The sequence below is a fragment of the Lepidochelys kempii genome, chromosome 9 (genome assembly GCF_965140285.1).
Source record: "Lepidochelys kempii isolate rLepKem1 chromosome 9, rLepKem1.hap1, whole genome shotgun sequence".
Taxonomy (NCBI): Eukaryota; Metazoa; Chordata; order Testudines; family Cheloniidae; genus Lepidochelys; species Lepidochelys kempii.
In genome coordinates this window covers 66,615,559-66,638,206 of record NC_136388.1, presented here as the reverse complement: position 1 = coordinate 66,638,206, position 22,648 = coordinate 66,615,559, and the positions used below count along the sequence as shown (strand labels likewise).

General features: G+C 37.5%; 1 protein-coding gene across 4 annotated transcripts in view; it reads left to right on the top strand.

The window, feature by feature from the left end:
- The window catches only part of DIAPH2 (diaphanous related formin 2), an 807,504-nt gene that overhangs the window by 707,651 nt on the left and 77,205 nt on the right, over nucleotides 1–22,648 (top strand). For 2 of the 4 annotated variants that reach the window (XM_073360854.1, XM_073360853.1), the window contains one exon: nucleotides 15,618–15,786. The exons of 1 other annotated variant lie outside the window; for it this stretch is intronic. In XM_073360854.1, coding sequence (XP_073216955.1) covers nucleotides 15,618–15,733 — 116 coding nt within the window. In that variant the 3' untranslated portion in view covers nucleotides 15,734–15,786. Of the gene's footprint in view, nucleotides 1–15,617; nucleotides 15,787–22,648 lie in introns of those variants that run through there. One more of the 4 variants, XM_073360855.2, reaches the window with a different exon arrangement.

Sequence of the window (22,648 nt, the reverse complement as noted above, 5' to 3'; positions counted from 1 at the left end):
TGGCCTCAAGAAAACAAAAAGTAATGAGAATTATATTTGCACAAATAAATGCTGTTTTCCTGCATTATTTTTTTTTACCAAATGCAAACAATTGTAACATAAGCACACCCTGTTTTCATGTTGGTTTGTTCAAGGAGTGAAGAAAATATGACAGTTTAGGATTTTTATGTTGCTATTCTGCAACATTCCTTGGAGAAAATGTATTTGCAGTTCATTATTTTTGGATTAAGAGAAAAAATAAGTGAGAAAATACAGAAATACACACATACACACACAAAAAGTATGTTATACACATAGTATATAATATGTGATGAGTTAAGTTCAAAATTACATTATATTCACTGCTGAGAACTATTGATAACTTTACAGTCATATAATCACACCTGACTTATCTGTTGCACTCATGAGGATAAATAACATATTTACATTTAAGTCATCACATATCCTGTACAATATGTAGTCATTAAATGGAAATTGCATTCTGTGTATTCTGGCACGTATTCACTGAATTCATTTTAAAATATTACTTTTAGTTTTACTGTTGTTTCCAGAGAAACCCTATTGAAAGCTAGAGATGAGGATTCATGAAGTAAGCATGTCTGGTGTATTTCTGTTTGAGATAACTGTGCTCCCTGTAGCTCACGAAAGCTTATGCTCTAATAAATTGGTTAGTCTCTAAGGTGCCACAAGTCCTCCTTTTCTTTTTGCGAATACAGACTAACACGGCTGTTACTCTGAAACCTGTGCTCCCTTACTGGACCTTTTCATATCTCTGATTGTATGCAGCCCAGTGTATTATCTCCCTTGTCAAATAACTTTCAGCTTTGGATCTGCAATCCCTTGATCAAAGCCTTAGCATAACACTTAAGCATTGCACCTTAATCAGTGGGCTTCAGCATATTTGTACATTAAGTCAAATCATTAGTGCTGCCCCAGTTTCTTGAGGGGCTGATAAAGATTGGATTTGGATGGACTGGCAGGGGAAAGTCATCCCTAGGGTCTTGGTTGGATTGCCCCCTTCTTGACAGCCTTGTGCATGAGCAGGGATTGGCCAGATGAGGCTGGGGTAGGGCACTGAGTTCCAGTTTCTGTGTCTTGATTGGTCCATGCATGGGCACTTCTTTGGTCTGATGGGATCCCCACACTCCTAAGGGGAAGGGGTCAGCTTGCATTGCTCTTCTTGGACTTTCTTCCAACCCACCCACCCTTTCCTCAGATTTTTGTTTTGTTTTGTTCTGCTGCTCTGGGTTGTGGTCAGTGCCCCATACTAAGAAGGAAAGGGGAAATCTGAGGCCTTTTCTGATGAAGGTGAATTTCATAGGAAAAGGACTGATGGTGACAACTTCTTAAGGATTGTCCAGCCTTTACAGTAGCTTATTTATGAACCACACTGAACATATCCTATTGGGTAAATAGTCTGGGAAGGAGCTTCCCAGATATTCTCCCATTACTTGTGTTATGTTGTAGCTAACGAAAGCTCTGGATTTCGTTTTAACCATTTGGATGACCTTGTAAACTGGAGTAAGAGTAATAGGATGAAATTTAATAGTGAGAAGTGTAAGGTCATACATTTAGGGATTAATAACAAGAATTTCTGTTATAAACTGGGGACGGATTACTTGGAAGTAATGAAGGAGGAAAAGGACCTTGGAGTATTGGTTGTTCCAGGACGACTATGAGCCGGCTATGTGATATGGCCGTGAAAAAAGCTAATGCAGTCTTGGGATGCATCAGGCGAGGTATTTCTAGTAGAGATAAGGAGGTGTTAGTACCGTTATACAAGGCACTAGTGAGACCTCATCTGGACTACTGTGTGCAGTTCTGGTGTCCCATGTTTAAGAAGGATGAATTCAAACTGGAACAGGTACAGAGAAGGGCTACTAGAATGGTCCAAGAAATGGAAAGCCTGTCTTATGAAGGTAGACTCAAGGAGCTTGGCTTGTTTAGCCTAACTAAAAGAAGGTTGAGGGGAGATATGATTGCTCTCTATAAATATATCAGAGGGATAAATACTGGAGAGGGAGAAGAATTATTTAAGCTCAGTACCAATGTGGGCACAAGAACAAATGGATATAAACTGGCCATCAGGAAGTTTAGACTTGAAATTAGACAAAGGTTTCTAACCATCAGAGGAGTGAAGTTATGGAATAGCCTTCCAAGGGAAGCAGTGGGGGAAAGACCTATCTGGTTTCAAGATTAAACTCAATAAGTTTATGGAGGAGATGGGATGATGGGATAACATAATTTTGGCAATTAATTGATCTTTAAATATTCATGGTAAATAGGCCCAGTGGCCTGTGATGGGATGTTAGATGTGGTAGTATCTGAGTTACTACAGAGAATTCTTTCCTGGGTATCTGGCTGGTGAGTCTTGCCCATATGCTCAGGGTTCAGCCATATTTGGGGTCGGGAAGGAATTTTCCTCCAGGGCAGATTGGAAGAGGCCCTGGGGGTTTTTCACCTTCCTCTGTAGCAGGGGGCATGGGTCACTTGCTGGAGGATTCTCTTCACCTTGAAGTCTTTAAACCATGATTTGAGGACTTCAATAGCTCAGAGATAGGTGAGAGGTTTATTGCATTCCGGTAGGTGAGATTCTGTGGCCTGCGTTGTGCAGGAGGTCGGACTAGATGATTGTGATGGTCCCTTCTGACCTTAATATCGATGAATCTATGAAACTAAGCTCTCTGTGGGCAGTCTTATTTACTGTGGTGTGTAGGCCAAGTATCTGTGGGCATCTCATCTTTATCATTTCTTATACTATCTTTGAAATGACCAGGACGTTTACCTGGAATTAATGTAAGATGTAGCAAGAGTGCCATGTAGAATTAAAAAGATTAGATAAATAACTATAGACACAGTGTTGACATACAAAAGCTAAAAATGAGATTAGCCTATTTTCATATTTGAAGTGACTCTTTTTCTAATACTGTGGTTTCTGCAGTCAGTATGTAGTAGATAGGATGCATGTTTTCCTGCATAGTTTTGGCCTAGACTGTTTAATGAGAGCATGAGACAATTAATTTTGGCCTAGTACTAAGTTTTCCATTTGATTACCAGATTTTAAAGTTCTCTGTCACCTCCCCAAAATGTAGCTTCCCCCAAAAAGTGGAAATATGTTTCCACTACATTGCCCAGGAATTTATCCACAATACTCTCATTAATATTCATTGCAATTGCACTGATAAATTCCCAGGCAACCCTTTGAAAATTTATCTGAGAAGGCTCGGAGCTGTCTTCCAATGGATAATAGAAAAAGGAGTGCACTGTGTTAGGGTTGCCAACCCTCCAGGATTGTCCTGGAGTCTCCAGAAAATAAAAATTTCTAATTAAAGATTATGTCATGTGATGAAAGCTTCAGGAATATATCTAACCACAAATTGGTAACCCTAAGTGTGTTGGAAATATTGGATGTAGAATTTTTATTCACAAGCTAGTACACACTCAATTATTTTTTGTTACCTATGTTAGTAAGAGCCATTATGATGCTCAGACATGATAAAATTCTCCATAATATTTTAGGAAAGAACCAAACATTTTGCAACAGGATTTAAAGTTGTAACATTTTATTTTACACTGCTACTCCATTCTTTAAAAAACGGCAAGGAAAAACTCACTGTAATATGGAGATGCCAAATTGTTACAAATAAAGCCCTTCTCAAAGCACAAGAGAGAAGCACAAAAGCGCCTTGCTTAAAAAGCCAGAAAGATATTGGAAGGTGACAGATGGTATTCAGATGCCTGATCTGAGTCATTAAAACTTTTCTAAGAACTAGGAGAAGCAAGTTGGACTTGAGGTAGTTTTAGGAGTTAGTTAGGCAGGTCTTTTTGAACATTAGGAACTCTTTTGAAGGATAAAGTTACTAAAAACTAGTTCAGGGCTTTCACACAGCATAAATTAAGCCAAAACTTTTTATAGATCATTTTAATGCAGACAGAATTGTTCTTTTGAGCCCTTCTATTTCTTTCTACCTAAAAGTATAAATCAGCAAACATTCTTTTTCAATGATTATATCATTTCTGTCTTCCTAAAGATTTATTGATATTTTATAGTACGGTGGAGGTTTATTCGAAAACAATATGCTTGTATAGATTATAAATAGTTTAGAACTGTTGAAAAAACATTGGATGAGATTGTCAAGAAAAAGACCCTTATACATTGGTACAACTGATACTGAAAAATAAGTATATAAATCTGTCTGCTTAAAGTTTTATCTAGATATTTTTTGTACATTTGCTATGAAATAAAACTTTAAATAAAACTAAATTTTAACTGTACTGAAACTGGGAGCCCATCTCTTAAATAATGAAAAAGACATGAAGCAGGTGGGTTCATTGTCTCCAGCTTTTATATGCTTCTTGAGCTCTGACTTTGACATTGAGTATCGAAATAGCTGAAGAATAAGTTTTCTCTCAGTGGGTATTGGAAGATGGGAAAAGTTTAGGAGATGGTGCATTTTTTTTCTGATTGAAAGCAATTCGGAGTGTGGGGAAGAAAGAACTTCTTCATTTTTAGTTACTGTTTATTAAGTGTCAAGCATGTGCTCAGTGCTTTAAAAAACATAGAACAAAATACGGCCCCTCCTCCAAAGAGTTTGCAGTGTAAATTAATCTGAATTAGAGAGTAAAGTCTAAACTTATTATACATAAAAACAGAGGACCAAATTCTTTACAGATAAACTCCATGGAAGTGAATGCAATTACTAAAGTCAAGAATTGACACTATATTTGGTATATTTTATATATATAAACTCATACCAGATATATAAATTGATGCTTATAGCACAGTCCACTGACAGTCACATGAGTTGTCCTGTTGTCTTCATAGCAGTAGACCAGTTGTTTTAGTAAGGGTTTGAAACATGGGACCTTCGAGTGGCACCTTAGGGTACTATATCACAGTTTTCATTTTTTGTTTGCATACATTGGAGAGTTTTATTTCCTTTTTCTACCTTTTAAAAACTCTAGCAACTTTTTAAAGCTTTTTTATAATTTCAATTTGCCACTTCAAAAATTTTTTGTTTTCTCTTTACTGTGTTTGTTTAAATGCCTGTTTTAAAAATAACTCATAACAGACTTTAGCTTTGTATACAAATAAATGAATCAATTCAGTTGTTTTAATGGAGAGCCACCTGGGAATACAAGAATAAAAGTAGTAAACATAATATTTCTTGTTGCTGAAAAATAATTGAGAATATCACACAGAGGAAGTCATGCTTTAAATAAAGACTTCATATCACATTTAAAACTCAAGTGGGACCTTCAAGTATTCTGTTTAGTAGAATAATATATTGATGAACTCTGAGACAATTAATTATGTTGTTTCACATCAATTACAAATGCATCAGTTGCATTATCATTTTACATATGTCCCTTACAATTCATCACCATTAAATATTAGCATTATTATACAAATTGAGATACACACAATATATGTTTTTTCTAAACAGTGACATGAACCAACATCATTAATTTAATTTAAAATACATAGCTTGTAATGCACCTTCATTATTTACTTACAGGATGAAATTCACCTATTGCAAAATGCTCAGGTCGGGTCCTCTGTGCCACAAAATCCCTATACTTCAAAACAAGTCCTAGGCAAAGTTGGATGGTTTCCTGATGTGTGCTGGGGGGTAGTCTCCATGGCAGTTCCAAATATGTGGGCATGAAGGGGGTACTGGTGCTTTGCTTTTGCAGACAGTGTTTGGAAATCCCTGAATTAGTCGTAGTCAAGGAGCAGTGGCTGCTTAATTAGCCCATAGACTGCTGAACCCTCAGGAAAGCGATGCTGAAGTTCCACAAATATGTATTCCATTTCCACTTAAGCCTTCCACTCAAACAACATAGCCCATATATGACCCTTGAGGATTTCACTCTTGATGTACATAATGTGGGTGTTAAAAGTTCTGATCAAAAACCTTGCAGATTCCAAATTTCTTATGGGGATATAGACACATTCAACTTCTTTCCAAGTTATTTTTTAGGTGAATTTCAGTAGTAGACATTTGGAAATATGGCATAAATATCATTTTCTTATGCCGTTGATTTTCCAAATCTGAAGTTTCCAAAAAAGTTACCATGCTACTTCACTTCTTGGTACTGAGAGTCAGGATTTCCCAACATGAATTGCAGCCCTGGCAATAGGCAGACAGTAATTGGAGGTTGGTACATAAGGTTTTAGTATTGGTCTCTAGTGAATTATTTAAGAATATAATGCTTGATTCCCTTATGAATCAGTACATACTTTCTCATTCTAAAAATAGATGCTGTCCCATTAACCCTGGAGTTTTGTACATGACGCACTAGCTAAAAAGTAAGATATTCTATTCCTAAAAAGAACAGATAGTTGGCAATCTTTACTAAACAGAAGCATGAAACTGTAAACCTGGCAATGTGTTATAAAACTGTCTCATAAAGTACATATAAATCACATTTACAGTAGTGTCAAAAGGGATAAAAGCTTTGTTTTGGTATTACAAATCAGTTGCCTGAATGTGTGGATTTATTACTACAAACATATACAAGGAATTATAGTTGTGATCATTAAATCCGTTTTCTCTTGTGATCTCAGCTACACTTGAACATGTCTTCAGAGATGAAAATCTAAGCATATTCACCCACCATGACAACTGGATCTCCAATACTATTTAAACTATAGCTGTTAAAACATACCACTGTGATCAATATAAGTCAGAATTTCAGCTCAAAAACCATAGATGTGCTGAAGGTCTTTTGGAAATTATTTTATTGAAATGAACTTTGTATACAAACTGAGAAATCTACAGTGGCAAATATAAACCGGAAACCTGTAAACAAATCAGTTCAACTGTTTGTTTCACACAATGTGAAATGCTACAGTAATGCAAAAAACCTCACTACTAAGCCTCTGAAATGAATGTGGTGTTTTTTCTGTATTGTAATCCAGTTGCATTGTTCAGGAGCTACTGCTATGCTTTCTCTCTGTGCTGTATCTACTTCAAAATCGTTATTGGGGGTGATATGGGGGTTGGGGGGGTGACACTAGTCATATTGTGCCAGGATGCTGAAAACACTGGCTTTCCACAGGGAGCAGCAAATGGGCATAATTCATATAATATATACAAAAGAATCTCAAACCATATAAATCAACTTAGCAGAGAAACCTGCATGTAGGATATTCTATGAGCAGAATCACAGATATTTAGGAACATACATTTTATACAGCCTGTATGCCTAACTATTATAAAAGTCTAATGGGTCTAAAAACTCTTGAGTAACCACTTTTCTATAGGTTTCAGAGTAACAGCCGTGTTAGTCTGTATTCGCAAAAAGAAAAGGAGGACTTGTGGCACCTTAGAGACTAACCAATTTATTAGAGCATAAGCTTTCGTGAGCTACAGCTCACTTCCTCAGAATTATAACATTCATAAACCAGTCGGAGAACACTTCAATCTCTCTGGTCACGCGATCACAGACATGAAGGTCGCTATCTTAAAACAAAAAAACTTCAAATCCAGACTCCAGCGAGAAACTGCTGAATTGGAATTCATTTGCAAATTGGATACTATTAATTTAGGCTTAAATAGAGACTTGGAGTGGCTAAGTCATTATGCAAGGTAGCCTGTTTCCTCTTGTTTTTTCCTACCCCCCCCCCCAGATGTTCTGGTTTAACTTGGATTTTAACTTGAAGAGTGGTCAGTTTGGATGAGCTATTACCAGCAGGAGAGTGAGTTTGTGTGTGTATGGGGGTGGGGGGGATGTGAGAACCTGGATTTGTGCAGGAAATAGCCCAGCTTGATTGTCATGCACATTGTGTAAAGAGTTGTCACTTTGGATGGGCTATCACCAGCAGGAGAGTGAATTTGTGTGGGGGGGTGGAGGGTGAGAAAACCTGGATTTGTGCTGGAAATCACTTTAGATAAGCTATTACCAGCAGGACAGTGGGGTGGGAATAGGTATTGTTTCATATTCTCTGTGTATATATAAAGCCTGCTGCAGTTTCCACGATATGCATCTGAGGAAGTGAGCTGTAGCTCACGAAAGCTTATGCTCTAATAAATTGGTTAGTCTCTAAGGTGCCACAAGTCCTCCTTTTCTTTTCACTTTTCTATAAAGAACATCATGGGTTTTTGTAATAAAGAATCTAATACCTCTGTATCATTTTGAATACATTTGGATGTCATGCAAAGAATGAGCATATGCAGGACTTAATAAAGAAACGTCATTTCTTCTATAGTGATCACTGAAGCATAATGCAGTAAATGAGGTATTTTTTTAAACTGCTCTATCCCAGAACAGTCAAACATATATATTCAAGAAGCTGCAAAATGTTATACTTGATACATCTGCTGAACCCTGAGCCAACAGCAGTTTAAAGCTGACTTTACACCTACACCAACATATTGCAAATGTCAAATAATTTGTGGGAAAATGCTGATATGCAATTTTGACTTGCAATAGATCTGGTTTGCCAGTGCATTTTCTTTTCTGTTATGATCCGCATTTTTGTTATGATTTTGAGTTTGTGTCCCCATTTATCTCCCATTTACTGATGTTTTGAAGAAAATAATAATTAAATTGCAGGATAATTATTTTCTTAACTCCAAGCATTGATACAATTTGTCTTGCCCAGATTGCTTTATTTTCTGCACACACAATGCCTTGTTGTTGTTTTTGTTATAAAATGTAGTAAACACATCAATTTATTCTGCAAATTGTTTTTTCTTTTAAGGTTTGATTCATTAGTACAGACATCTTGCATTCCTTTTGGTAATGGTGCATTTGTCAGGCAGCAGCCTACAGAAAAGTGAAACTATAACTTTTTTCCTGTACAGTCTATAGTACCTTCTATAGCACCAGCCTGTCATTGCTAAAAAAGGTGGTTTCTCAGGAGACGTTGACTTTTTTTTTTTCACAATACTGTTTTTAAAATGACTCTTTATCCTCTGTTTTTCAGTAAATTATCTCTAAAGCAAACAGGGTGTATTTCACTCCAGCTAGGGATGGGAGGCTCATTTATCTATGGATCACTGTGTGTTGCACATCAGTATCACAGAACATTGGAGATAAAATTTATACACAGCAAAAAAGAAAATGTATTTTTCATTTAAGAAGTCAACCTCTTGCTCTGTTACAGAAAGCAGCTCAGACTGACTTGTGTCTGTATTCAGTGCTAATGCTAAAACAGAGTTGCAACTCTGTGCTCTATTCCATATTTAATAAGCTAGAGAGTATAAATAAATGAGTGAGCAAAAGTCAAATGCTGTGCATAACAGCCATCTTCTGTCTACTTTTAATTTATTGTCCGTCTCAGTGGGGCAGCATGCAGAACTTTGCTTTCCCACCTTCCTATATTGCTAATTCTAATTCCGTTTTTCCCAATGCTGTCCCTGCAGCACTTCTGGCTGGTCAAATGTGTTGAGTTACTTGCCAGACTCACTCCATTCGTTAGGTGCTTGAGGATTAAAGTGTGTTTGCTTCCATTGTCAATCTATTTCTTTAAAGATTAAACTAGAGAGAGCCTAGTCTGGTGAAGAAGATCGTGTGGGAAAGGGGAAATTTTCCAAATTAAGGTTTTTACATCCAGATAGGCTTCATTAAAATTATCAGTTTATTTTATTCTGAAGGGGAGAGGGTATTTTTTTTAGTTTTATGAGCTTTCACAAAATAGTGACTAGTTGTATATATTCTCCTGCTATACATATGTTTTAGTGTTTGACGGTCTACTTGCTCAATAGATTTTTATGAGAAATTTTTCAGGGTGGTTAGAAAGAGCAAGTAGTTCACTGGCTTTAATAATTTTCCTTTTTTTTTTTTTAACTAATTTAATTAATTTACTAATTGATTTTCCATAGTCATTCTTTTGGCTTAAGACAGGCTTCACTCTTAAGTTTTTTGCCTTTTTCCACAACAGAGAATTGAGCAGAGATTTGTGGCTACACTTAGGTGGGCACTGAAGTTACTACTTGGCTACAAGTTCTGAAGTTTGTAGTTCTGCAAGAGTCTTTTAATTGTTCATATAGTGGAGAAGGGAAAGGATAATGATTTAGTAGTATCTCTTGAATTTCTCATATTGTCAGTCAGATCTGGGCATATACTACAGATATGCCGTTTCTAGACGACACCTGAGGGCGTGTGTGTAAATATTGCAAATCTTATTAATATTGCAAAGATAGCAAATACCTTTGGATACAGCAGCTGTGTCAACATGGGGAAAAAATCTGCATATCAGATGTTGTCTGGGAGAAGAGGCACCAAGCACTTTATGATAGATTTTTTTGTTTGGTTGTTGGTTTTTAGTTGTGCTATTATTAGTCTGTTATTTAAGAAGTTTTTAGTAAGGTTTTGGGGGTTTTTTTATGGGTTCTTCCTAGCAAAGAGTCTGGTTTGTGTTCTAGAACTTTCCAAGCTAATCAACATCAGTGATAAATTTCTTTGAGTAAAGTCACCCAACCAATCATTATTTGACTTCAGTTCAGATACCCTTTTTTCCCTGCTGTTTCCCTGACTATTTTATATTTAGTAGAACAAAATAAATCTTCAAGAAACGGTGCTTTTGGTCAGCTTTTTAAATGCAAAGAAAGGCTGTTTCTCTTATTTGTGTTTGCTTATTGGACACATTTTAATATCTAAAAATTCTTAAATATAGCTGGTTATGCAGGTGGCAGGGGGATACTTTTTAAGATTTGGCTGTGAAGCAATTTTCTGCTGGCTTGATTTTGTAATTTTGAGCTCCCTATTTCCTTTATCCTTTAGACATGCTCTTTCTTTTGGTCTTAATGGGCATATTCAGACTCATAACAAAAAAAAAGTTTATTGAGTGAAAAGCAGGCAGCTTCCAGGGTTGAGCATCTTGTTTGCCACTTTGCTATGCACTTCACTGTAGTTGCTGCACTTTTGCTGTCATGTTGTTAGATCTCACAAGTTTAGCCGGTTAGGACTGTCTTGGTAAATGTGTGGGAGATCCCGTCACTGCTCCTAGGTGCCCTTCTGAATTCCCTTGTGGTGTCAGATGATGTATTCTTCACTTTCCATTCTAAACTCTTGTGATTCTTGTGCCCTGCTAAATTTACTTATGTATGAAAATGTGTAACCTAATATGTAAGTATTTTTTGAAGGGATAAAATTGTTCACAGGTTTGACTTGTATTTAATTATTTACCCACATGAACAACTGGATCTAAGTCCAGTTTCTAGTCCAGTTGACGCAGGACCGGCAGGGAGTTAGGGTATTGGGGGGTGGGGGTGAAGAGCACGAGCTTGGGACGGGGCTTGGGACACAAGAGGAGTTGTGGGGTGCCGGATCCAGGCAGCTCTCACCTTGGGCAGTTCCCCGCAAGCCGTAACCTGTCCCGGCTGGTCCTAGGCAGAGACGTAACAGGCGGCTCTACACACTGCCTCCGCCCGCAGGAGCCGCCCTCACAGGTCCCATTAGCTGCTGTTCCCGGCCAATGGGAGCTGAGGAGCCAGCCCTCAGGGTGGGCAGGGGCAGTGGCAGCGGCAGCGCGCAGAGCCACTTACCGCGCCTCTGCCTAGGAGAAGCCGGGACATGTCACCACTTGCAGGGACCCACCCAAGGTGAGTACCCTCTGGATCCAGCCCCAATCCAACCTCCCTCCCAGAGCCCGTGGCCCTCACCCCCTCCCACACCCAAACTTCCTCCCTCTTAGTTAACCGGCATTTTTCACTTACCAGCACCCCCCATTTTGCCAACATGCTGGATAAAACAGCTTTTACTGTATATAAATGTAAGTTATTATTAGTGTAAATGGAACAGGTGTCCATTGCTGCTCTTTGCTTCTACTAGACCAAAGCTTGGACACTAAAGTAGAAAACACATGTTGGGCCCTATAGTTAAGGTTGCACTAGTGATGTTGTGAACAACATTTTTTTTTTCAAGGGATTTTATAACTTAACAATAATAACAACTAGTCCTATAGTTTATGCACTTGTGATAAAGTTGGCCTTCTGTCATAACACACACAGATTCCTTAATTTCTAATTACTTTAAAAATTACCTTAGACTTCTGACTTTTTGAAATTTAGATGGCTATAAAGGTAGGTGGATGTGTCATTGTGGATGGATAAGTCATTGAACAAACCTCACTGAGAGCCTTGAAGGAAGTTAAGCTCTGCAGTGCCCAGAAAGCTCAGGCTAATATAGAGCAGAATAGTACTAATGTTTAAAATTGGAGAGGGAGATGAACATTTGAACCACTTCCAAGTTAAGAACATTTAGTTAGGGCTTATCTCTTGCAGTTCCATTATGGTTTTCATCTGAGCATCTCGAAGTACTTTAACAAATAATTTATCCCCAAAACACCTTTGTGAGGGGAGATGAATATTGTGCCAATAAACAGTAGTGACTAATGGTTCTTAAAACTCCCTAAATACATATTTATGTCATCTACATTTTAAAAGTTTTTATTAATATGGCATGTTAGAGGTAGTTAGACAGTTTTTCATGTCAACTCTTACTTGTTAGAGAAAATGTATTATAACTTTTTAAAAAATTAACCCCTTCACTGCCCAATAGTTGCTTAGTGAACATCTAGCAAAGCAGTATGTACCTCTATGGCACCATGGACATAGCACCATCAACGTGTCCTGTTGAATTTTTGCATATGAAGAAAACTAGAAAAGGAACACCAAAAATACGTGTGTACTGTCAGGATTGTGATGCAAACCAACAAGAGCAAGATAATTCACTGTTAAGAATGGTGTTTCATCTGTAATTCATTCCATTCTGCATAGGTATTGCAGGTACTATAGAAGGAAGCATGATCTTACATCCTATATGATCTGCAATACTTAAGCACAGTAGAAAGATTTAAGAAATAGTGGCAGCTTATAGTTCAATATCATTTTTTGTTGGTCTCTGTCCTACAGCTTTAATTTTAAACAGTTTTTTGTTGCAAATTGTTTAATATTTTTAAAAAAATCTATGTTATGCCTGTTCATATTTCATTCATTAAATCAGAAACTTTAACTCCCCCCGCCTGTGGAAATCAGTCAAGACAGCGTGATGTAATTTATTACTTTAATCTTTACTATTCTTGGACTTTTCAAAAAAGAATTAAAAATATAAAGCCTTGCTGTTGAGATAAAAAGGATTTTTGATATATCTGGAGACTTAAAAAAACAGAAACTGTAAAAATTTTACAGCTTCAAAGTGTTTCTCAGATGTTGCATTTTCAAGGACATTTTGTTTATGTGTATCTTTTCCCAAGCTTCTGTCTTTCCTTGCTTTCCTTGTTGCTCTGTCCAACTTAGTGGTATCTTAATGATTCTGGGTGAAATTCTGGCCCATTTAAAGTGAACCACAAAACTCCCATTAATTCAAATGGCTCCAAGATTTCAGCTGCTGTGCCTGAAGTCCCCCAGAGGTATTTACAGGTTTGAGTTTTCTGTGCTCTAATGTAGTTTTTGTCAACATTTCCACTATAAACTCCTTGTTTTCAGGATTTTGCAACTCTGTTACTATAATCCATAGTTGGATCACTGCAGTAAAATTTTGTCCCTTGGGCCAGATTTGTTAGATGGTGAATTACAGTAGATTTCCTTCTGCAGCTCGAAAGTTACTTCTCTTTCCCCTTAACAAGTTTCTCAGTGGCCTGTTTTAGATGTCATACACATGGTTCTTTCCATCTTTAATTGTGATTTTTTTTTACTTAAATTGTTCAGTGTCATAATCCTTATCCACATTTGTCGTTTTAAACATAGAATGTATGTTGTTTTGAAGTTTATTTTGGTATTTAGTAGCTTCTTTTGCTCAATAGCCCCTGTAATACATAGGTATCAAATGTGTTACTCTACCTAAGTTAAGCACGCCAAGGTATCAAAATACAGTTTGATATTACTTCAAAGTGTTTGTAAATACTCAGTTCTCAATGCTGTGCAGCCTGCTTCTAAACACCGTCAAAGCAGCAATATGTTTTTACTCTCTGAATGACCCCTACAGTGTAGTCTCGGCAAAGTGGCCGAGGATGCATACTTCACATCTTATTTCTTCTCCTTTTCCTTTAAAATAAATAAATAAATAAAATGCCCATCCTCATTCAAATGGTTCTGGGTTGAGTGGACATTCTTAGCACGCAAGAGGTTAAGACAGCTGTGCGCTTTTTACCCAATGCAGTGTTTCGAAAGTTCACATATTGAGAAGCATTGTAAAGGTACAACATACACTAGCCCTGTGTGCACTCAAAATGATTGACAAAGGGTAAAATAAATGTGCAATTTTATTTATTGTCAAAAATGATCAAATACATGAGAACAGGAAGCTTGGATGCCACAATATGTTGATTAAGAGGCCTTTTGCAAGGGTTGTAGTAAAAGAAATATGCCCAGAATCTCTAGGCAGCAAGCATTTGGATTCAGCCCATTTTGTCCTTTGAACATTGTACATCATTGGATTGTACACAGAACAAAAGAACTGTTATTTAGGCCTTGTCTACACTATGCAGTTTTGTTGACAAAAGTCAGCTTTTGTCGACAAAACAGTGGAGGGTGTACATACTGAAATGCTCCTCCTGCCGATGTAACTCCCCTGCTATGCCAACATAATAAAACCACCTCAAGAAGAGGCAAAGAGCTTATGTTGGTGTAGACACTGCGTTCCTTACGTCTGCTTTTGACTGTCATTCTTGTCAATTTCACGGCTCCACTCGAGCAAGGAGCCCCGCTGAGAACGATGCTGCCCCCCCAGGGTTCTGGTTGCCGCTCCCCACCAGGAACATGGAAGCCAGCCAGACTCCGGGCATGGATCACCCAGCTGGAGGTGAGAAGCCCCAGGTGGCTTCCCCCTGCGTCCTGGCTAGGAGCACAGAGGTGAGAAGTCCCCAGGGAGCTGTGTGGAGCTGTGAACCCTGGCTCCCAGTCCTCCATACTGACCACCTTCAGTTGGTGGAAGTGCTCCTGGTGAGGATGCTCACCACCAACAGGAGAGTAGTGTGGACATCAGCAACCGCAGTAATTAATGCAGTAGCTGTAAGTCGACCTAACATAGGTCAACTTATCTTTGTAGTGTAGACATAGCCTTAGTCTCACTGCCCACTGCCCTTCAACAGCAAAGACTAACGCATCCCCAAGTATCTCTGTCTACCTGCAGTTCATAACCACTGTGTTCTAATCATAACTGAACTGCTGTGTACAACAATTCAGATGTTAAGTAGAAACTGCAATGGCTCAGACCCTTCTACTCTATGTTCTAAGGCCAGCCTGGTAAAACAATAATATTGAGTGATTGCTGTTAGCAGCACTTTAGTTGATAGGATTGAATTTTCTTGTGAGGTGCTAGGTGATAAGTGAGGATCAGACATTTGCTCTGATTGGATGAGGATGTGCTGAAGGAACACCTTCAAGGTGATCAGACCTTTGCCTTTCCCCCTGTGAGTTAATATCAATTGTTCACCTCCCCCCCCCTTTTTTTTTTTACAAGCAATAGGAAACATCTTTATCACACAACCAGGATCCTTAACAAGAATTCAGTAAATATGCATGGGAACAAGTATATTTTTACCCCTGTAAAATAATTTACCACTTTTAAAAGAAATTGCTCTTATCACCATTTGGAAATAATTTTGTTTCAATTTCATACAACTTTATAAAGATGTTTAATACTAATATTTTATATTTCTATAGAACCTTTCATACTGAAGGATGGAAGAACATTTAAAATTCAGTTTCTGCTCCAATTCCATTATTGGCAAGATAAAAGAGACAAGAGTTGTCACCATGCAACACATATCTGTGCATAGCATGGATTTTCACGGTGGTAAACCCTATTTTCTCTAAGTACCTGAAGGGTCTGTGTATTCAATTAAAATAGCCTGCAATATTTTAATATTTTTCTGATTTATACTCCTTCCTCAATATTTTATTTCCACAAAATTTTGCTGACTAGTTATTCAAATATATTAACTTCTGATAAACAGCAAAATTGTGGATAACAAACTTTTACTGGAGTATAGTATTAATATAATAGTTGATGTCCAGACCTCGGCTGTTGGACAGAATGTAGCATTGCCTGTTTTGGCACAGCAGAAACCTTAATCTAGAGGGAGAGAGATTCCATATCCTAGATGCCAAAAGGCCCAGAATTTATAATGTCATAAGATGAAAATGTTTAGAAAATTATTTAGGCTTTATCCACACTAAAAAGGGTTTGCTAGTTCAGTTATATGGTATAGCTATACCAGGAGGAGGGAGCTGGACAGGGGGCAGGTGCTCTGCGACTGAGGGGACTATTTCCCATCCCTCCTGAAGTCACACCTGGGCTGAATCCACTGGCTCCCTGGGGTCCTCTGTTCGGTGTTCTCTACTGGATCCCTGATTTCATCCCTCTGACCGTCACTTCTATCCTTGTTTTTTCATTTGTTGTCCCCCGTGATCAGTTGATGCCTGGGTCCAGTGACGACTCCACTTAAGCTGAGGGGTGGGTGGCATTTATTAATGGGTTGGCCTACACCCACCCATTCCCAGAGCTTCAGTAGGTATATGGTATAGCTATAGCAGCAAATTCTTCCAGTGGAGTTGCCCCTTATGTCAGCAAAAGGGTGCTTTTGACAATATAATTTATACCTTTGAACAAAGTAAGCTGCACTGGCATGAAGGTTGTGGTGGCATCACTGTTTGTTTTTTATACACCTAACCAACACAGCTATGTTAGCAAAACTTTTCAATGTAGTCCAGGCTGCAGAATTTTTGTAGCTCTTGTAAGGAGAATATCAACTCCCACCCACTGGCTGTCTAATATCACTATTACAGGAAATAAGTCTAGAAATCTTTATGATGGCTATCTAAAGTCCTTCGTTTATACTCTCACACACTAGTCTCTTGACCTTAACATCTAGATCTGATGCTCTCTCTGTGAAGGTTGTCTTGCAAGCCATGTGTAATCCTAATTGCTCAGCTCCCTTACATGAGGGTTGTGCTTCTTACTCAATTTCCACAAACAGAAACTATGTAGAGTTCTACGTACTACAGGTTCTACGTTTAGAATTCTAGGGTTTACAGAAAGGAACTGCCACATTTAGGAGGACAGCATAGCCTTTTTATAACCTCACCTCCTGATTCTCAGTGTTGTGAAAGAGCTTACACAGTGCCTATTGGATATTGCTTTCTAGAAACTCCATAAAGCTCAGCTGTGCCGGGGTGCCCATTGCACAAGTGTGAATATGCAGAGGCTATTCTCTCAAAGAACTACCATAACTGGTGATTAATCTTTCATTAAAAGGCTTAACAGTAGTGAAAATTCAGGCACGACTGATCTGAGGCTGCCTGCAGAGAAGTGAGGAATCTCCAGATAATCCCATCATCATTTGTGATAGGAGAATCCTAAAATCCAAACCAAAATAGTAAACTAGATTATACTGTGAGAAAAAGAGGATTTCTGTTTTAAGGCAGTACTGGCCTTACCTTGCACTTCTAGATCTGCAAATGTATGATAAGGGAGTTGTCTGGTTATAATTATGCTTTGGAGAATTAGATTTTTATTGGTAAACGGTAAATGTGATTTCACCGTACACACAAAAACAGACGAACTATTTCCATTGCTAATAACTGAAATGTTCAGACAGGTAAAGTAAGAAAAATGCTGCTTAGAATTTATTAAGAACTTAAAGAAAGAAGTACCTCAAAGTATGACTAAATTAAGACGCACTTGACATCTAATTTCATTTAATTTTATCACTGTTGTCAGATTTATTGGATGAACAAAACCGTTACATTTTTCTTTTAGTTGCTTTAAAGTACCATGGTTGTGAGCATAGTGGAATGGAAATTCCAATTACAGAATGTGGTAAGGGATTACAGAATGCAGAATCTGGTAAGGGATTACAGTATTTTGGGGAGCACATGTGAGTGAAAATTAGACATGTTATATGCAAGATTTTTTGGGGAGGGTATTGTGACATAGTGAGTGCTGCTTGCCATAAACTATCAGGGTGGTATATGGTGTAGGTAATTTAGCACATATAGCCAAAAACCACATATGTGTCTAACACTTGCTGAAACCCCTGCTGCGTGATGTTACAATCCAGACTAGGTAGTGTGGTGGAAAATTAACCATGTGTTGTGTTTGAATCAGAACCCGCCTTTATTCAAGCATACGTATGCAGGGAGAGTCAGCCATAGCTGTTCTGTGTAAGCAGAAAATACAGGAGTTTATATAGCTGAAAACCACAATTTGTTCAGCACACTTCCTTTAACAGCATTTTTCCTTAATTGGCATATAGTGCAAGTTCTAACAGTAGCTTTCCTTATTTTGGATATGGCAAAACAAGCTTTTCCTGTTGACAGGTTGTTCTTTGTGGTTAACAGGTGTTTCCTAATTTCTAACTATTAGGGTTACATTTCTTAAGCTGTTCTGTTGCAACTGCCCCACAATGGAATTTTTGTCAGCTTCTACTTATGCTTTTACACACACAGTTAGCTTGACCAAAGTTTTAGGCCTACTTGGGAGGTTTAGGCCTACTGGATTTTTCCTCCACAGTAGAAATATGGTGAGATTCTTCTCTTTTAGCAGAAACATAAATGTGCTTGAGAAAATGATATTCCTAGTTAGGAATTATCAGTGTACCATCAAGAAAGAAAATTATAGGAATGAGGCACCTTGAATTAACAAAAACTGATGAAATTTATCTTTAGCTGTGGAACCAGTAATTTAAAATATTTGTGATTCAGAAAGGTATGCTCCTAATACATGATCCGTATGTGTGTATCTCCCAAAAGTACCTTAAATTTCCTTCTGTTGTTGGCTGAAGCATTCAAATTATTCTCAAGAGTCTTCAGCATAAATCCACAAAAAGAACAGGAGTACTTGTGGCACCTTCGAGTCTAACAAATTTATTAGAGCATAAGCTTTCATATACTACAGCCCACTTCATTGGATGCATAGAATGGAACATATAGTAAGAAGATATATATATACACACATACATACAGAGAAGGTGGAAGTTGCCATACAAACTGTAAAATGCTAATTTATTAAAAAACTTTTGTAGTGATAATCAAGATGGCCCATTTAGACAGTTGACAAGAAGGTGTGAGGATATTTAACATGGGTGAATAGATTCAATATGTGTAATGACCCAGGCACTCCCAGTCTCTATTCAAACCCAAGTTAATAGTATCTAGTTTGCATATTAATTCAAGCTCAGCAGTTTCTCACTGGAGTCTGTTTTTGAAACTTTTCTGTTGCAGAATTGCCACCTTTATGTCTTTTACTGATTGGCCAGAGAGGTTGAAGTGTTCTCCTATCGGTTTTTGAATGTTATGATTCCTGATGTCAGATTTGTGTCCATTTATTCTTTTGCATAGAGACTGTCCAGTTTGGCCCATGTACATGGCAGAGGGGCATTACTGGTACATGATGGCATATATCACATTGGCAGATGTGCAGGTGAACGAGCCCCTGATGGCGTGGCTAATGTGATTAAGTCCTATGATGGTGTCACTTGAATAAATATGTGGACAGAGTTGGCATCGGGCTTTGTTGCAAGGATAGGTTCCTGGGTTAGAGTTTTTGTTGTGTGGTTGCTGGTGAGTATTTGCTCCAGGTTGGGGGGCTGTCTGTAAGCAAGGACTGGTCTGTCTCCCAAGATCTGTGAGAGTGAGGGATTTTTCATAAACCCAGGTTTGCACATCTTTCGTATTTCTAATGTTGGCCATCTCTGCTTATTTGCGACATTGTAGGCTAAAAAGGTTACTTGTTTGTGATCAGAGGTTATGAACCTAGCACACAACACTCACAGTTTCTGTTTTTACCATATATACGAGCACAGGTAAATTAATATAGTTATACTGATATAAACCCCACTGGGGACATTCTTATTGCAGTAAAAGTGGGTTTTTCCCCCCCAATTTGGCTTAAATCCTTTCCTAAGCAACGTAAGTTAAACTGAGGAAAATAAAAAAGGGGAGGGGATTTTATTAGAATGAGTGTGTTCACGTGGGGTTTAATGCCAGTGTAACTATATCAGTTTCTATCCCCACCTTATCTTATGCTGGTATAACTTTCCTGTTGTAGGCAATCCCTTAGTCTTGGTCACAAGGGCATAGACCAAGGATTCTTTCCCCCTGGTGAGTTCTGTGGCAATGAGGATACAATTGGCATACAAAATGGGAGAAGTCTAAGGACCCAAAGAGAAGACATGGGTTGAGCTGATGGGCACAGTGGTGATATTGAGCTTGAAATCTTACATCACTGAAACTCCCAGTGCTGCTTCCATGTATTTCATACTATTGGAAGCAAGAAACAGGGGAATTAATCATGAGGCTCTCAAAGAAGAATTTTGCTCTTAATACTGAATTTCCCTCTGTATTATAGTAAGAGTTATAGACACACTGTACAGTGAGGGTTAAATGAAATCCTGTTGCCCCATCATGACAGATTATAAAGAAAGAAAACATATTTGTCATATAGGAGTTGCCTTGTTATAACTTCCATAAATCTTAATTCCAGTACCTGGGTGAGTTCAATCATTTATGAAATGGTAGAACATACACGCAAATATAAAGCTTAGGGTGGATAGTGAATCACATGTTGATATACACTTGTTCTTTTTAGTGTAGGTCAAATACTTATTTCCACTTGCCTTACTTTTTTTTTTTTCATTTTATTTATTCTAATACAATTATTGGAGGGGAAATTATTATATTTTGTTGGTTCATCATCGTTGAAACTGTGGCTGTTCTGATGTAATTAACCATCCAAAGTAATGAATTCTAAATTGCATTTTCAATTACTAAAATTATCTTGAACTAAAAAAATTCATTTTGTCCCATAGAAAGCTTCATTGCTTTATCACTGTTGTTGTACTAGAGCTTTAGATTAGGGTAACTTAGTTTTTAAATTAAATGTCAAATATAATTTGTCAGTGGAAACATGAAGTGTATGACTGTACTCTGAGGGGAAAAAGCCAGCTCAGCAACCTTTAATATTGATATATACATAAAATCAACTTTCCACCCAATTAGATCATGTCTGGCAGAATGTGAAATGTAATTTTACATATACATGCATACTTACACTGCTGTAAATAGAAAGAATAAACAGTACCTAAGGCTAAAGTTTTGTCATAGCTGTCAGAGAAATATTAGATTCCAAAATTTTAATTTTTATTAAATATTAATGACTTTTGACATTGAGATTTTTGCTATGATATTTGAAACTTTGGGATGTTTGTGTGTGCATGAGTGGGTGTATGATTGGCTTTGTAATAGTAAACAGCTGAACAAACTTAACTGAAAGCCTCGGAGAGCACCAATTTGAACCCTAGGCAGTATGGAAGGCTAATAGAGAGCAGGAGGTCAGGGATAATGCTGTGAGTAACATAAAGGATCAAACCCATGGACTCCCAATGAGAGCTGAAATTCTTCAAAAGATCCATGGGCCAACCCATGCTTTCCCATGATTAGTTAACCCAAAAAAAATAAAGATTTTTGGTAGAGAAGAACACAGATATGTTTTGCTAACCGGAATCACAGCATCTACCCTTGAGGTACAGATTTAATTTCTAGAAAGTTAGAAGTAAATCATTAAAATACTTTTGGAGTTGCAAGGAATTAAGCATTTTAAATAAAAATTCCTAGCACTGGTGTCTCATGGGTTATTCGGGGACGGGGGGGGGGGTTGGACCACTCTGGTGTAAAAAGTTTACGTAGATGTAGAGCTAAAGAAAACCTCATGCATACACTGTCTTTAAAAAAAACAAGAACAAAGTTATTAGCATCATTTGTTATTCATGCTTCTGTCTGGCGCATCGAAGCCAGCAAATAAAACAATTCATCAAATGCCAGTGTTTATAATTTTCCATGTGATAACTCTGGCATTAAAATTGAGAGACAAAATGAGTGTGCTTACCTTCTAATAGGCTGAACATGAGATGCTAGCTGCTTGGCACTACAGAAAAGTTACAGTGCATAAAGACTTGTGCCTAAGAAGATGGAAAACACCCTAAGAAGATGGAAAACCATAGAAAACTTTAGGCACCTTTCACATAAAGTTTTCTATCTAGCTTCCTTCCAGAGCATATAGGTCTGTGCACAGAATACTTTATGCACTGAAGTTCACATGAAGTTTTATAATATCAATATTTATTAACTGTATTTACATTGTTCATTTTATCCACATGAAATTTTATATCATCAATATTTATGAAGTCTCTTTACATTTCAAATACTGTATAATATTGCACATTTTAAAATAGGCAATTTGTGGGCAAAAACAATCATTAGCTAAAAGTTAAGATGGTTATGGTAAATATTAAACCGTATGCAAGCAGTTTAAAGAAACAAAATTTTAGCCATGTGTCTTTCAACATAAATATTAACAACATATTTTCCATAGTTGAAGACATGCGTATTAATTCTCTGTATATTAAAGTAGTTCAAAAGTATGTTTTTTGGGTCATAGTATAAGTTTTTCTGAATACATTTCAAGCAAAGTTTTGTGTGCTTATATTGTAAATCACTGAACATAGGCGATATAAGACAAAGGAATACTTATGTAAATTGCCTTACATGGTGACTTTCATAGTTTTAATATTTGAATTATGTAACTGTTATTGTTTGAGAGGAAGGATAGCTCAATGGTTAGGGTTCTATCCTGGGATTCTAGAGTCCTGGGTTCCATTCCTTGCCTTACCACAGACTTCCTATGCAACCCTGGG